This window comes from Mandrillus leucophaeus, unplaced genomic scaffold, assembly GCF_000951045.1.
Source record: "Mandrillus leucophaeus isolate KB7577 unplaced genomic scaffold, Mleu.le_1.0 Scaffold1354, whole genome shotgun sequence".
Classification (NCBI taxonomy): domain Eukaryota; kingdom Metazoa; phylum Chordata; class Mammalia; order Primates; family Cercopithecidae; genus Mandrillus; species Mandrillus leucophaeus.
In genome coordinates, this window is record NW_012101315.1 from 175,510 (window position 1) to 189,788 (window position 14,279).

The 14,279-nt window shown below is 33.9% G+C and overlaps 1 protein-coding gene across 2 annotated transcripts in view; it reads left to right on the forward strand.

Annotated features, from left to right (window-relative positions):
• Positions 1-14,279, forward strand: part of CYLC1 (cylicin, basic protein of sperm head cytoskeleton 1) — a 43,807-nt gene that overhangs the window by 24,235 nt on the left and 5,293 nt on the right. The window contains exons 2-4 of one of the 2 annotated variants that reach the window (XM_011973209.1): positions 2,688-2,728; positions 4,263-4,381; positions 5,696-7,426. In XM_011973209.1, the coding sequence (XP_011828599.1) occupies positions 2,688-2,728; positions 4,263-4,381; positions 5,696-7,426 (1,891 nt within the window). The remainder of the gene's footprint in view (positions 1-2,687; positions 2,729-4,262; positions 4,382-5,695; positions 7,427-14,279) is intronic. The other variant, XM_011973210.1, reaches the window with a different exon arrangement.

The window sequence follows — 14,279 nt, forward strand, 5'->3', positions numbered from 1 at the left end:
CAGAACCTACAAAGAACTCAACCAAATTTACAAGAAAAAAACAAACAACCCCATCAAAAAGTGGGCAAAGGATATGAACAGACATTTCTCAAAAGGTGTAGTCTTTTTCTTAGAGTATAAAAGCAGTGATCAAGTCAGCATGGCCGACTACTAAACTGCTAAATTTCCAGGGATACATGTCGTAACATCTTCTAGCTACCCTATTGAATGAAGGGGTTTCACTACAGACAAATAGGGGGTCATTGATCAATTACCTTTGGAAAAACCAAAAGCACAAACTTGAACTATTTCAGAAATCTATAAAGTTTTCTTTTTCAAAACAATTCAGAGCAGTAGTTCTTAAACAGAGCTGAGTATCAAAATCATCTAAGACAGTTTTAAATACAGACTTTATTGACTCAACCCAGAAATTTTGATTCATGGTTCTGAGAGCAGTTCTCAGATGTGTTTATGTTTTTAAAACTTCTGAATTAATTTTGATGTTTACGTCCAGTTACGAATTACTGGACTAGATATTTTATTGCTCAGTGTCTCCAAAGTTCTTTCTAAATAAGTATGTCAGTTGTTATTTAATGACGAGTGTGTGTCAGGTTTTGTGCTAGGCACTAGAGCTTTACTTTAGAAAATGAAAATAGATTTGCATCATATATAAATACATTTTATTGACAAAGGGCTAATATCCAGAACCTACAAAGAACTCAAACAAATTTACAAGAAAAAAACAAACAACCCCATCAAAAAGTGGGCAAAGGATATGAACAGACATTTCTCAAAAGAAGACATTCATATAGCCAACAGACACATGAAAAAATGCTCATCATCACTAACCATCAGAGAAATGCAAATCAAAACCACAATGAGATACCATCTCACACCAGTTAGGATGGCAATCATTAAAAAGTCAAGAAACAACAGGTGCTGGAGAGGATGTGGAAAAATAGGAACACTTTTACACTGATGGTGGGATTGTAAACTAGTTCAACCATTGTGGAAAACAGTATGGCGATTCCTCAAGGATCTAGAACTAGAAATACCATATGACCCAGCCATCGTGTTACTGGGTATATACCCAAAGGATTATAAATCATGCTGCTATAGACACATGCACACGTATGTTTATTGCGACACTATTCACAATAGCAAAGACTTGGAATCAACCCAAATGTCCATCAGTGACAGACTGGATTAAGAAAATGTGGCACATATACACCATGGAATACTATGCAGCCATAAAAAAGGATGAGTTTGTGTCCTTTGTAGGGACATGGATGCAGCTAGAAACCATCATTCTCAGCAAACTATTGCAAGAACAGAAAACCAAACACTGCGTGTTCTCACTCATAGGTGGGAATTGAACAATGAGATCACTTGGACATGGGAAGGGGAACATCACACACTGGGACCTATTATGGGGAGGGGGGAGGGGGAAGGGATGGCATTGGGAGTTATACCTGATGTAAATGACGAGTTGATGGGTGCTGACGAGTTGATGGGTGCAGCACACCAACATGGCACATGTATACGTATGTAACAAACCTGCACGTTGTGCACATGTACCCTAGAACTTAAAGTATAATAATGAAAAAATAAATAAATAAAAATATAGAACACTAAAAAGAAAATAAATAAAATAAAAAATACATTTTATCATTTTGACTTATTTTTGTTTTGTGTTTTAATACCTGATGATTTAGGTAAGTCAAAAAAGTAAAGCCCTAAGGCAGGGGTGTGTAATCATTCAGCTTCCCTGGACCATATTAGAAGAATAATTCTCTTGGGTCACACATATAATACACTAACACTAATGATAGCTGATCAACAAAAAAACAAATAGCAAAAAAAACCAAAAAACCAAAAAAACAAAAAAAAACCTCATAATGTTTTAAGAAAGTTTACAAATTTGTGCTGAGTTTCATTCAAACCCCTTCTGAGCCACATGTGGCCTGCAGGCCACGGGTTGGACAAGCTTACTGGGACATGCGTTTATATAAGCACAACCTCAGCTGTAGCAATGGTTGAATTTACCATTCTAGCTAATAAGGAAGTAACACTTTCAAAACACATTATGCCATGTTTATTTTTGGTAGACAATACTGATTAGTACCAAATCAAATGGGCACCTTCCAAATGGAGAATATCATGGATCAATTATCCCTGTGTGGAGAGACAATTCAAAATCCAGATCAACACTTATATGTGCCCCCCATAAGACATGATTAGTGATTTGATGTAATTTGTGAAAACATTAAAATGTGAGTTTACTTCAGAACTTTTTCAGTGAACTAAGAAAATTCTGACTTAGAATTTTTCACTAGAGAATATTTTGAGGCTGAACTCGTTCAATTTACTTATTTGTTATTAAGTAACAGATTACTTAATTAAGTTAGTATTTTTATTTCAGGTTTTTAAATGTCTGTTAAAAATACAATTGATTTTGAATAGGGAGACTAATATGGATTAAAGGTAGACATTCTTAAATAATGGAGATAAGAGAATGAATACAAGTTTTTGAAGTGTTATGATTGAAGAATTTGTTATAATAATGAGTGACAATAAGACAGTTCCAAATCACTGCTTAAACATAGCATTGGGCTTTGTTTCTTAGAAATAAAGGATAGTTTACTTAAAAATGTATTATTTATTGTCCATAATACAAATTTAATTAAAGCATTTTCTTCTTTTAATAGACTAGAAGTAAACATCAGAACATATGACAATTCCATTCCAAGTAAGAATTTAGTTAATGAAGTTTAATTTTTCTTAGATTGGAAAATAATTTTAGGAACTAATGACTAGTGTATTCCAGTAAATGTGATAAAGCAGAAACTGCTATGAATTTTTGTAAAAATTTTATAAAAGCATGTATGCGTGATATTTGTATGTGTATGTTGGTTGGTGTATATGTGTGTGTATATTTCTGGCCTTGATGTAGATTTGCACTCACTGGTTTTGAAGAAAGATTTATTTAGTTTGCTCTGCTTCATAATACAAACCAATTTTACTTGTGTAAGATTCCCTTGTTTTTAGAATTCATAATTAAAGTAAAGAGGGCAAATATAGTCAGAGAGATGAAAATAGTTAATGAACAACCCATTTGTTAAACAGCTGCAACTTTAGGAACGTTTACTTTAATATACGGAGCTGAAATCTGCCTGCACTGTTATAACTATTACCTATTGGTTCTAGCCCACTCCTCAGGATACGTATAAAAGAAGTCTATAACATTGTGATTAAGAGCATGGGCTCTGGGCCCAAAGCACCTAGGTTCAAATCAACTCTGCTACTTACTAGCTTTACGATTTGGAGCAATTAATTTAACCTCTCCCCATCTCTGTGCTTTATTTTTCCACATCTGTAAAATGGAGACAATTATATTACCTAATTCAAAGCATTGTTATAGAGATTAAACAAGTTTACTAAAATGCTTAGAACACAGTCTGGCACATAGTAAACACTACACGAGTGTTAGTGGTTGCAGTTATGCTATTATTACTATGACTACTTTTCACCAATATAGCAGCTCTTTAAAAATCTAAATATAGTAACCATATCTCTGATTAGTTCTCTCCGTCCCCAAGAGAGCTATGTTGAGTTTCGTTACCAGTTCCACTTTTGACATAGTTTTCAGATAGTTTGATCTTCCTGATCACACTATTCTGGTTGTCCTCAAGTATGTATGTCCTTCTTTAAATAGAATCTCCAGAATGGAATGCAGTATTTCCACCTAGGGCCCTAATTCCTGCAGTTTGGGATGCCACTGAGGTCAAAGACGTCCTAAAAGAAACACTCAGATGTAACCAATCAAGACTTTTACTGACTGTTGTCAACATCGTGCTAGTTATTATGAAGACTATAGAAGAAATTTTATTGTCTGCAAACTAACTAAAGTGACATAAAGAAAAAAAAGCCAAGATAGAGGAGATGATGTAGATATTTTCAAGGAAACAGTAAATCTCTATTTTCTATTCCTACTGTCTGATTCTATTATTTTACCATCATGATTTAAGTATCTGTGAAAATTAGTTTAATGTAGAAAATAAAATTACAAATTTATTTTTAATAAAATTCAATGATAAATAAGAAAAATAGTTTTTATTTTCTCTGATTGCTATGCAAATAAAGTAGGAACTCTGAGAAAAAAATCTATATTTTAATTTATAACTTAGTTTAATTTAAATAATGTGTTTCTTTTTCAAGAATATTTCAGGTCTGTGGAACATCTGACATTAACTCCAAGTTGTTTATTATCCTTTCTCATTTAGTCAGTGAATCAAGCAGAAAATCATGGAATCAAAAACATTTTGCTTTGACATTTCCCAAACCACCCCAGAGAGGTACAAATGATAAATCAAGACTTTTGAAATCACAAATAACAGTTACTGTAAGTATGGAAAAAGTCATTTTTAAAAACAAAATCTAAGTTGTTAAAGCATTTATAAATATAAGACCTTTGTAACTTGACTTTTACTACCTGTTGGAAGATTTTTTTTTTTAATTTGTAATTTTCTGTACAACAGACTGCCCCTACTGCTTTAGATTAAGCTCATATTTCTACATAATTATCCACATCAAAGACATTATCTAAGCAAGCTGGAGAACCTAATACTGCACCTGGCAGGTTCTATCAGGCATGTTTACCAACTGCAAAAAGCAGTTAAAATTTATATATTAGAGCAGAAACTGATCTTGATGAGGTTTCAAGGTCTCCTTATTTTACAAAATATGAAATTCAGGAGACTCGATATTAAGAGATTCAAGTTTTCTACCGTTTCTCTAAAGTGGAGTTATCCTATCAATTAGCAAAAGGAAAAACAAGCATGTATAGATCACCTATTATGATATCAAGCAATTTTAAAGCATCTCCCAGAGCGAAGTTACAGTCAATGCATTTATTCGAGGGTAATTTATTACATCTGTAGTGATCCAACTTTCATGCTTCTCTTCAGGTTATCTTTTAATTCCATATTACCATTTGCTTGTTGGCACCTCTACTGAATAGTTGAGGGAAAATAAGAAGCAATTCTAAAATCAGTCTTTACGGTTATTTATGACAACTAACTAGATTTGGCAAATATTTGGGTGAGAGTTGAAAATAAATTACACCACTGCTGCACAAGTTAATGTGAATCAAGCATCTGTTTATTTCATTCAGTTTATGTCTTTGTTTCTTTTTGTGCGGTGCAGTTGGGGTCATAGAATCTCAATTTTACAAGGCACTTTAAAAGCAGGAGTAGAAATTAAGCTAGGGTTTTACAACTATTACAGGAACTGTCATGACAAACTTCAAGTGGATCAGTTTATTTCTGATTTAACTTGGGAATAGACAGTGTTCAGTTTTTTCCAAAAGATTCTCCCCATATAGAATTCCCAAAAGTCTACTGTTGGTTTTTGAGGACAAGTCCTGGAATGTCATAGATCACTGTGGGCCTGCTCTAATATCAATAAGAATCATTAATGGAATCACAAAATTCCCACTAAAGTCATTTTATTTCCAAAGTGGAGTTATCTCTCTCTTTCTGTCTCTCTCTTACACACACACACACACACACACACACACACACACACAACCTTGAAAGAGAGAAAAAAACCTAAGTTTAAACAGATGGTTAGTAAAAATATAAACTTTTTATGTTTCAATATAGAAAGATATAACTCATTCACAAATGTGTATTATTATTCTAACCAGTCTTTTCAGAGGCATGACCAAAGAAAACTAGAGGAAGGCCAGAAACCAGCTCATGGATGGATAAGGCATTCTTTAAGAAAAATTTTGCAACGACCACCTATTTACACAGCTGCCAGGGAACAGACTCCATTCAGACATCTTTATGCTTCCAAAACCCATCTTAAAAAAGCAGAATATAAGAACTCCAAAGATGAAAAAAGAGGAACACCTTTGAAGAAAGATTCCAAGAAAAAAGGAGGCTCATATGCAACAAATCCAGAATCCAAGCAAACAGTAGAAGATGAGAAAACTAAAAGACAAAACGAGGCAGATAAAACTCCCTTAAAATCATCACATGAAAATGAACCATCTAAGAAGTCAAAACCCAATTCAGAAACAAATCCAGAATCCCAAAATTCTAAGACAGTCTCAAAAAATTATTCACAAAAAGATAAGAAAGATTCAAAGAATTCCAAGAAGACGAACACTAAATTCATATATACAAAGAACAATCCAAAGAAAGATTTGAAGAGGTCAAGGACTAGTAATGATGCCATATCAGAGATTTGCTCAGAAAATAGTTTAAATGCTGATTTCCTCATGTTAGTGGGAGAGTCTGATGATGAATCCATACATTTTGATACATGCTTAAGGAATTATTCACAGAATAATTCAAAGAAGCCTGCAAAGAAGGACACAAAAAAGAGTGCAAAGAAAAGCTCTGATGCTGAATCTGAAGACTCAAAGGATGTTAAGAAAGATTCAAAGAAAGTTAAGAAAGATGCCAAGAAAGATGACAAGAAAAAGAATGTAAAGAAGGACACAGAGTCTACTGATGCTGAATCTGGAGACTCAAAGGATGCAAGGAAAGATACAAAGAAGGATAAGAAAAATTTAAAGAAAGATGACAGGAAAAAGGACACAAAGAATTACCCAGAGTCTACTGATACTGAATCAGGAGACGCAAAGGATGCAAACGAAGATTCAAGAAAGTCAAAGAAGGCTTCAAAGAAAGATGACAAGAAAAAGGATGCGAAGAAAAGTACAGTCTCTACTGATTCTGAATCTGAATTGGAGTCAAAGAAAAGTCAGAAAGATGAAAAAAAGTATAAAAAAGGTTCAAAGACAGATAATAAAAAGTCTGTCAAGAGTGATGAAGAATCTACTGATGCTGACTCTGAACCAAAAGGAGATTCAAAAAAGGGTAAAAAGGATGAAAAGAAGGGAAGGAAAGATTCAAAGAAAGATGACAGAAAGAAGGATGCAAAGAAAAATGCAGAATCTACTGAAACTGAATCTGATTTGGAGTTAAAGAAAGAAAAGAAAGACTCAAAGAAGGAAAGGAAAGGTTCAAAGAAAGATGTCAAGAAGGATGCAAGGAAGGACACAGAATCTACTGATGCTGAATTTGATGAATCTTCCAAGACAGGCTTTAAAACATCTACACAAATCAAAAGTTCAGATACTGAATCTGAAGAGGCACTATATAAACCTGGGGCTAAGAAGAAAATTGATGAATCGTATGGCATATCTGCAAATTCAAAGCTGGAAGGACTGGAATTAAGGAGAGGATTCAGAATGTCATCCAAAAAGACTACATTCAAGGAAAAAGGAGAAAAGGCAAGTATAGGTAGAGTTCCTCCATCAAGAGAAAGACCACCACTCCCTGCTTGTGAGCCTTCTCTACCATCACCAAAAGTCAAACGTCTTTGTCGGTGCAAGATGCCTCCTCCACCTCCAAAACCAAGATATGCTCCTTTGGTAAGTTTACTATTGTTTTATTTTTAGACTAAAATGGATATAAAATTTGAAAGACATTTTTAGAGTCTGAATTTCTGTTTTCTCCAAATAATAGTTATCTTTTACTAGAATATTGACAACTTTTTAACTCAAAGGTAAGAAAAATAAAGAGTACCTCACAAGGATGCAGAATATCGCAAAAAAGTTATAAATTTAAGAGAATAGAAATTATTTTGACTAGAGAAGACAGAAATGACTTGTGATTTAAGAAAACATGTGAAGTTATGTATAAAGAAGGTCATTTTGCAAAAAAAAGAAAGTGGTTAAGTTTTATGCTTGGAAAAGAACAAAAATGAAAATTGACTAAAACTTCTATAGGGGCAGATTTAAGCGAGATATAAAGACATTTCCTGAGAAGTTGATGAATACAGTAAAAGCTAGATTAACCAAAAGGCATACGTAGCAGGTGGAATACATGCCAAGATTCAGCTGTGCAAAAAAAAAAAAAAAAATATTATTTAATCCATATCTCAAGTGCAGTTTTTATGAGCCCTCATTATAACTGATATCAGGAAACAAAAGTTAACTTTTCAGAAATAAATATATCTTCTCTAATTTATAAGTCTCATGTTAACTTTGTCTATTTGGAGGTAAATACTCTGCCAACTTAAAGCTAATACTTCTCTCATCCAGGAGACTTTCCCTGCAATCCCTTCCCCAAATAGTCTGATTGTAAGGGAAAGCTTAAATAGACATCTTACATTAGACAGAGGAGTTCTGGATTAGTGCTTACACTGCTGATAAAGATATACCTGAGACTGAGCAATTTACAAAAGAAAGAGGTTTAATTGGACTCACAGTTCCATGTGTTTGGGGAGGCCTCACAATCACGGCAGAAGGCAAGGAGGAGCAAGTCACATCTTAGTTGGATGACAGCAGGCAAAGAGAGCTTGTGCAGAGAAGCTCATGTTTTTAAAACCATCAGATCTTTTGAGAATCTTCACTATCACAAGAACAGTGTAGGAAAGACCCGCCTCCATAATTCAATCACTTTCCACTGGGCTCCTCCCACAACATGTGTGAATTGTGGAGGTTACAATTCAAGATGAGATTTGGGTGGAGACACAGCCAAACCATATTAAGTCCCTATTCCACATGTTTCCTCCCTTTCTGTCTCTACAATTTTTGGTTGGGAGTAACTAATTTACATGATTTCTGGGCATCCACCTTTGTTTCCTATGCTTGCATGGTATTCATTGTTTATTCTAAGCATGGTAGGGCTGCTGCCCTCTGACCTTTTAAACTCAGGGCATCTGTAGATATGGCTAGTTCTTGACCCTAAGCTTCTCATTTTCATTAATTTCCTCCTCCCTTTCTTCTCCTCATTTCTCCTCCTTGTCACCTTCTTGTTCTTCTAACTCAGGAAATTTATATTTCCTCTTTTAGGCTCAGAGAGATCTATTTTATCTTATATTCCAAATATTTTCTATCTTTGGTTTATAATAAAACTTTACATACATACATCAATTTACTCCTTATATATTAATATTTTTTGGAAGATAAAAACACCTTGTATCACTCTCAGAAAGCCTGGGTTTCAAGTCTAGCTTTCTCCTAGAAGACCCCAAAACTCTGCTTTGAGACTCAGAGTTGATTAATGACCCCCTTGCTCTAGGTGATATATTCTCTCTCCACCAGACTGAGTTAATGAATGGCTAGCCACTAGTGTGACAATACTTATAAGAAATAAAAGTACACTGGGGAATAATTTTTAAGATAAATAAGAAGAAAGACTCTCAAATAGCTAGGCTCTTTTCCACAGGCAGTTTTTAGGAAAAGTAAGTAACATATAAGAAAAAAAATTGAGTACAAGGATTAATTTTAATTTTAAAAAACATCTTTCAGGATATGTTCTAGGCTTGTACAATTCATGCCAAGACTCTTTAATAAACTTCCATATGCATTCTCACCATTCAGTTAGGCTTTTCTATCTCTACTACTCCACTGAAACTTTTCCTTTAAAGATTACCAAATACCTTCTTGTGGCCATATCAACAGGCTTTTCCTCCCTCTTCAGGTTATTTCATAATTCAACAGCATTTAAACTAACCTCTCTGTCTGGAAATACTTGCATTACTTCACTTCTATGACTCTGTGCTCTCCTGTTTTTATTTCTACATGTGGTAGCTTTTAACCACCTTTATTGTATTCTTCTCTGCCTCATTATTAAAAATTGGAATGATCCTTTCTTTGTTCTGGACACTCTCTATTTACAATACTCCCTTTGTGAGTTTATAGTGTTGAATGGTTTTAAATATTATCTATGTATTGATGATTACAAAATTAATATCTCCAGTTATGACCTTCCCATTGAGCTCCAAAATCTCTCCAGCCACTTACTTGAAATCTCCACTATAGTATCTACTGGGCATCTCAAACTTAAAATGTTTAAATAATACTTTTAATCCCACACTAAGTTCTATTCCTCCCTTAGCCGCCTTCATCTTATCAGATGGCACCACCATCCAGCCAGTTGATTTTTTTAAGCCTGGACATAATATCTTTCTCACTTCTTTTTCTCACTCTCCACAGGTAATCAATCAGCAAGACTTGTTTACTCTACCTCCAAAATATATCCTGAATGAGTCCACTTTCCTTATCTCCATTACTACCACCTTCATTGCTCCAATCATCACCATCATTAGCATCTGGCTATCCATTAACTCATTATGTTGCCCAGGTTGGTCTTGAACTCCTGTGCTCAAGCAATCTTCCAGCCTTGTCTTCCCAAAGTGCTGAGATTGTAGGTGTAAGCCACCAAGTCTGGCAGAATAAAATTTCTTAGTCTAGCTTTCAGTGTCTACAATCTTTAGCCCGTACCCATTTTTCTCCATAACCATGTAGCACTTTTTGCTTTTTCTCTTGTCATCTAACCAAACTGGAATTATTTTTGTTTCTCATAAACACCAAGATTATTTTCTTGCTAAGCCTTTTCATGTGCTGTTTCCATTGATTAGAATGTTCCTCCCACAGATCTTTGCATGTCTATTCTTTTTCATTATTTAATTTTTCAGCTTAAGTGTTCTCTTTAGAGAAGCCTTCCCTGACTACATTACTTTATGTTACCCTCTCCTCCACCACTATCCAGTCACCCTCCAAACACTGTGTCATACATTATTTGGCTTCATTGAATTTATCTTTATATAAAATTATATTTTATTATTTTGTTTGTTAATTATGTTGGTCATCAGAATTCAGGTTCTATGCAGGCAGTGAATCTTGCCTGTTTTTTCATATATATACCAAATATATAATATATATATGAAAAAACAGGCAAGATTCACTGCCTGCATAGAACCTGAATTCTGATATATAATATATATTTGGTATATATGTAAATATAATATATATAATAATTATAATAATTATTATAATACAATAAATATATATATATATATCCACAGATTCAAAAACAGCACCTATGTTATATTTAGTTGGTTGAGAATTTAGTCCCTCTAAAGAGCTACATATCACAGTAGTCGAGATTCGGATATCCCTTTTTCCAAGCATTTTTACTCTAGATATGTCATTAAAACAAGTATTTTTTTAAGTTGGGGGAGTCACAAAAATGCACTTTACATTCTAATTGGATGTCTGGAAGAGAATACCTATGTATCCTGCTCAATTGTGTATGGGGAACTTATGAACAAACTTTGTTATTGAATCTTATGGAGTTTTCTCCTTTGTTTGTTTGTTTGTTTGTTTGTTTGTTTTTTAATATGGGCTTGAAGAATGATGGCTTTTCTCCTTTTCTCCTCCCCTGGAGTCCTAGTGATTCTCACAGCAGCACATAAGAACCACATAAGTAGTGCTGTGTTTCAGGGTCAGCACTGTTTACACTCCTGGATTTTCTACTAAAAAATACAAAAAATTAGCTGGGCGAGGTGGCGGGCGCCTGTAGTCCCAGCTACTGGGGAGGCTGAGGCAGGAGAATGGCGTGAACCCGGGAGGCGGAGCTTGCAGTGAGCTGAGATCCGGCCACTGCACTCCAGCCTGGGCGGCAGAGCGAGACTCCGTCTCAAAAAAAAAAAAAAAAAAAAAAAAAAAAAAGATTATTTACATTTTATATTATGTTTATAAATCTTAGCAATATTCTCAAACATAAGTGAAGAATTCTTTATATTCCAGCTGCTAAGGTAGAAAAGTAGGGTGTTATGTTTAGGGTGTTTTGATTTCCATTCTGTATGTGTATATATAATCTTCAACAAAAATACAAATACAAAAACAGAAACAATATAAAATATGTAAAGAAAAGCTAATCATTTAGATCCTTATGTCCACTTTCTGATGCCATATCTCCTTACTTTCTTATCTTCTTGAGGTAAACAATGTTAGCAGCCTGGGATCCATTTTTCTCTCTTACACCATTTCCTTGTATAAGCAAATGTAAGGAGGGAGAGAGAGAGAGAGAGAGACAATTACATAATTTGTTTTGACCAAAATACAATCATGCACATGTAGTAAAGTACAACTTATTTTCTCACTTGACAATACCATGGTCATCCATATAAGTCATTAGACATACATTTAATGTTATTGTTCTTATTTCCAACTTGCTTATGAAAACACACACAGAATTTTATCTGTCAATTCCACACATTCTGAATTTGTTTTCTTTACATCTTTTAAGTTTTTTATTTTTGCTTATCTCTCTACTCATTCCCACTTTCACCCCTCACTTTTTTCTCCTTTCTAGGTACCACTTACCAACAACTTACTATGTTTCATTCCATACTTCTCTCTAAGGTTCACTTTACCATATCAAACATTCAAATACACACAGACACATACACACACACAAACAAACACACACAGACACATACACACACACACACACAAACAAACACACACACACAGTGGTGGCATCTGGGAGCAGGAGAGAAAGTGTCTGACAGCTGGGAGAGGAGGAAGTGAGGTTTTCTTATTGTTTTATTTAAAAATAAAGAAATAATACATATTTCTTTGCATCTTGGTCAGCAATAGTTGTTACAGCTCCTCCTAACTTTTGCCATTTTAATGGATGTATAATGATATCTCCTTGGTACTTCAATTTGGATTATCCTGAATGCTAGTTAGTTTAAATATCTTTTGAATGTTTGTCGTACCATAAGTTTGATCTTTTGAGAATTATTTCTTTGTATTCTTTGTCCATTTTTCACATGGGTTATTTATGTTTCCTGCATTTATTAAAGTATCTTTGCATATTATAGGTATTACTCCTTCATCTGTCTTCCTTGTTGTATTTTCCCTAACTTTCATGCCTCGTAATTATTTTGCAGTGTATTTTGCTGTGCACAAATGCTAAATTTTTACATAGTCAAATACATCTATAATTTCTTTGGTTGTTTCTTGGCTGTCTGTATTAGTGAAAATTATCTTCTCCACAGAGTAGTTTTTAACAGGGACTAAAACAAACAAAAACTAGTCCTTAGTAAATAATAAACTGTCATCAGTGTCCAAATTGAGCATTGTGACAATCAAGGTTTTATTGTACTGAAATGAGTTAACAAAGGAGATGTCCTAATGTCTTTCCCAAAAGAATTAAATACATTATTTGAAAAATCGAAAGTCCCATGCAGGTTGTATAATCTAGTGGCTACTGCATACAGCTTTGGAGTCAAACAGTTTGGATTTAAATCCTTGCTCTATCACTTACTAGCAGGATACTTTTCCTGAAAAGTATCTTTCTTAATCACTTGGAATATTATTTTTTCTCAAGTATAAAATGGGATATTAATAAGACCTTACCTATAGGACAATGAAACATGTAATGTGTTTAGTATATTATCTGCTATTTTATTATGCATATTCAGGGAGCACCACTCCTATCAACATCCCTCAAATAACAATGCATGTGGCTTTTAATTTCATCCAGGTTATATGAGCACAATGTAAAAGAAACCAATGTATTAGAACATGTTTAATTCAACAAATAAACCAATCAATATTTTTAACTGCCACTCTCTCCTCAATAAAATTAATTAATTGATAGCATATTTCATTTTCCAGGAGGAATTATCATTTTCTGAGCATGCAGAGGTTACATGATATTATGCTCAATACTTGGCAATTGATTAAAAAGCTTATCTTTCAGTTTCTATAGTTAGTTAGGAGTCAAAAGAAGACAGACTAAATAATCAGAAAACCCAAACTAAGGAGGCTGCAAGTTGATTCATTGTTCTTATTCAAGGAAAGTGGGTGTTGTTGTTGTTGTTGTTTTGTATTAAACTGGAAAGCACTTCAAGGAAGTAGTTATTTCAGGTGAAATCAGTCAAAACGCAAATTGAAGCAAAACACATAAGAACTGTCGAACTTGGTTCACTTTATGCTTTTTTTTTTTTTTTTTTCTGGGATACATGTTGCTTCATAATAAAATAAAGCAAGTAAATCCCTCTCTTATTCTGGGCCTGATTTCTCATCTCTAAAATGAAAAATTGAACTAGATGAGCTGTAATTTCAAATTGTATGGCTAGCATAGTGGGATGAATTTGTCATTTCTTAGTTGTGCCTGCCTGAAAGATATAGGTCATATGTCTCCCCGTAACACTGATGGACTACGGATAGGATATGAGGCTAACCAGATAGTAGAAGCGACTGACACACTAGAGCACAAAAATATAATGGTAACATTGAATGGAAATTATTACCACAAGAAATTATTCTTAGAAGGATTCATGAATTATTGGCTACCAATGATTTCTAAAGGTTTTTGAAACATGTTAGAGATCTTTGCACAATATATAATCATGACTGGGGAGGTCATTTCTTTATGAAACTGTCATTACCTGATTTTTTTTTTTTTTTTTTTTTTTTT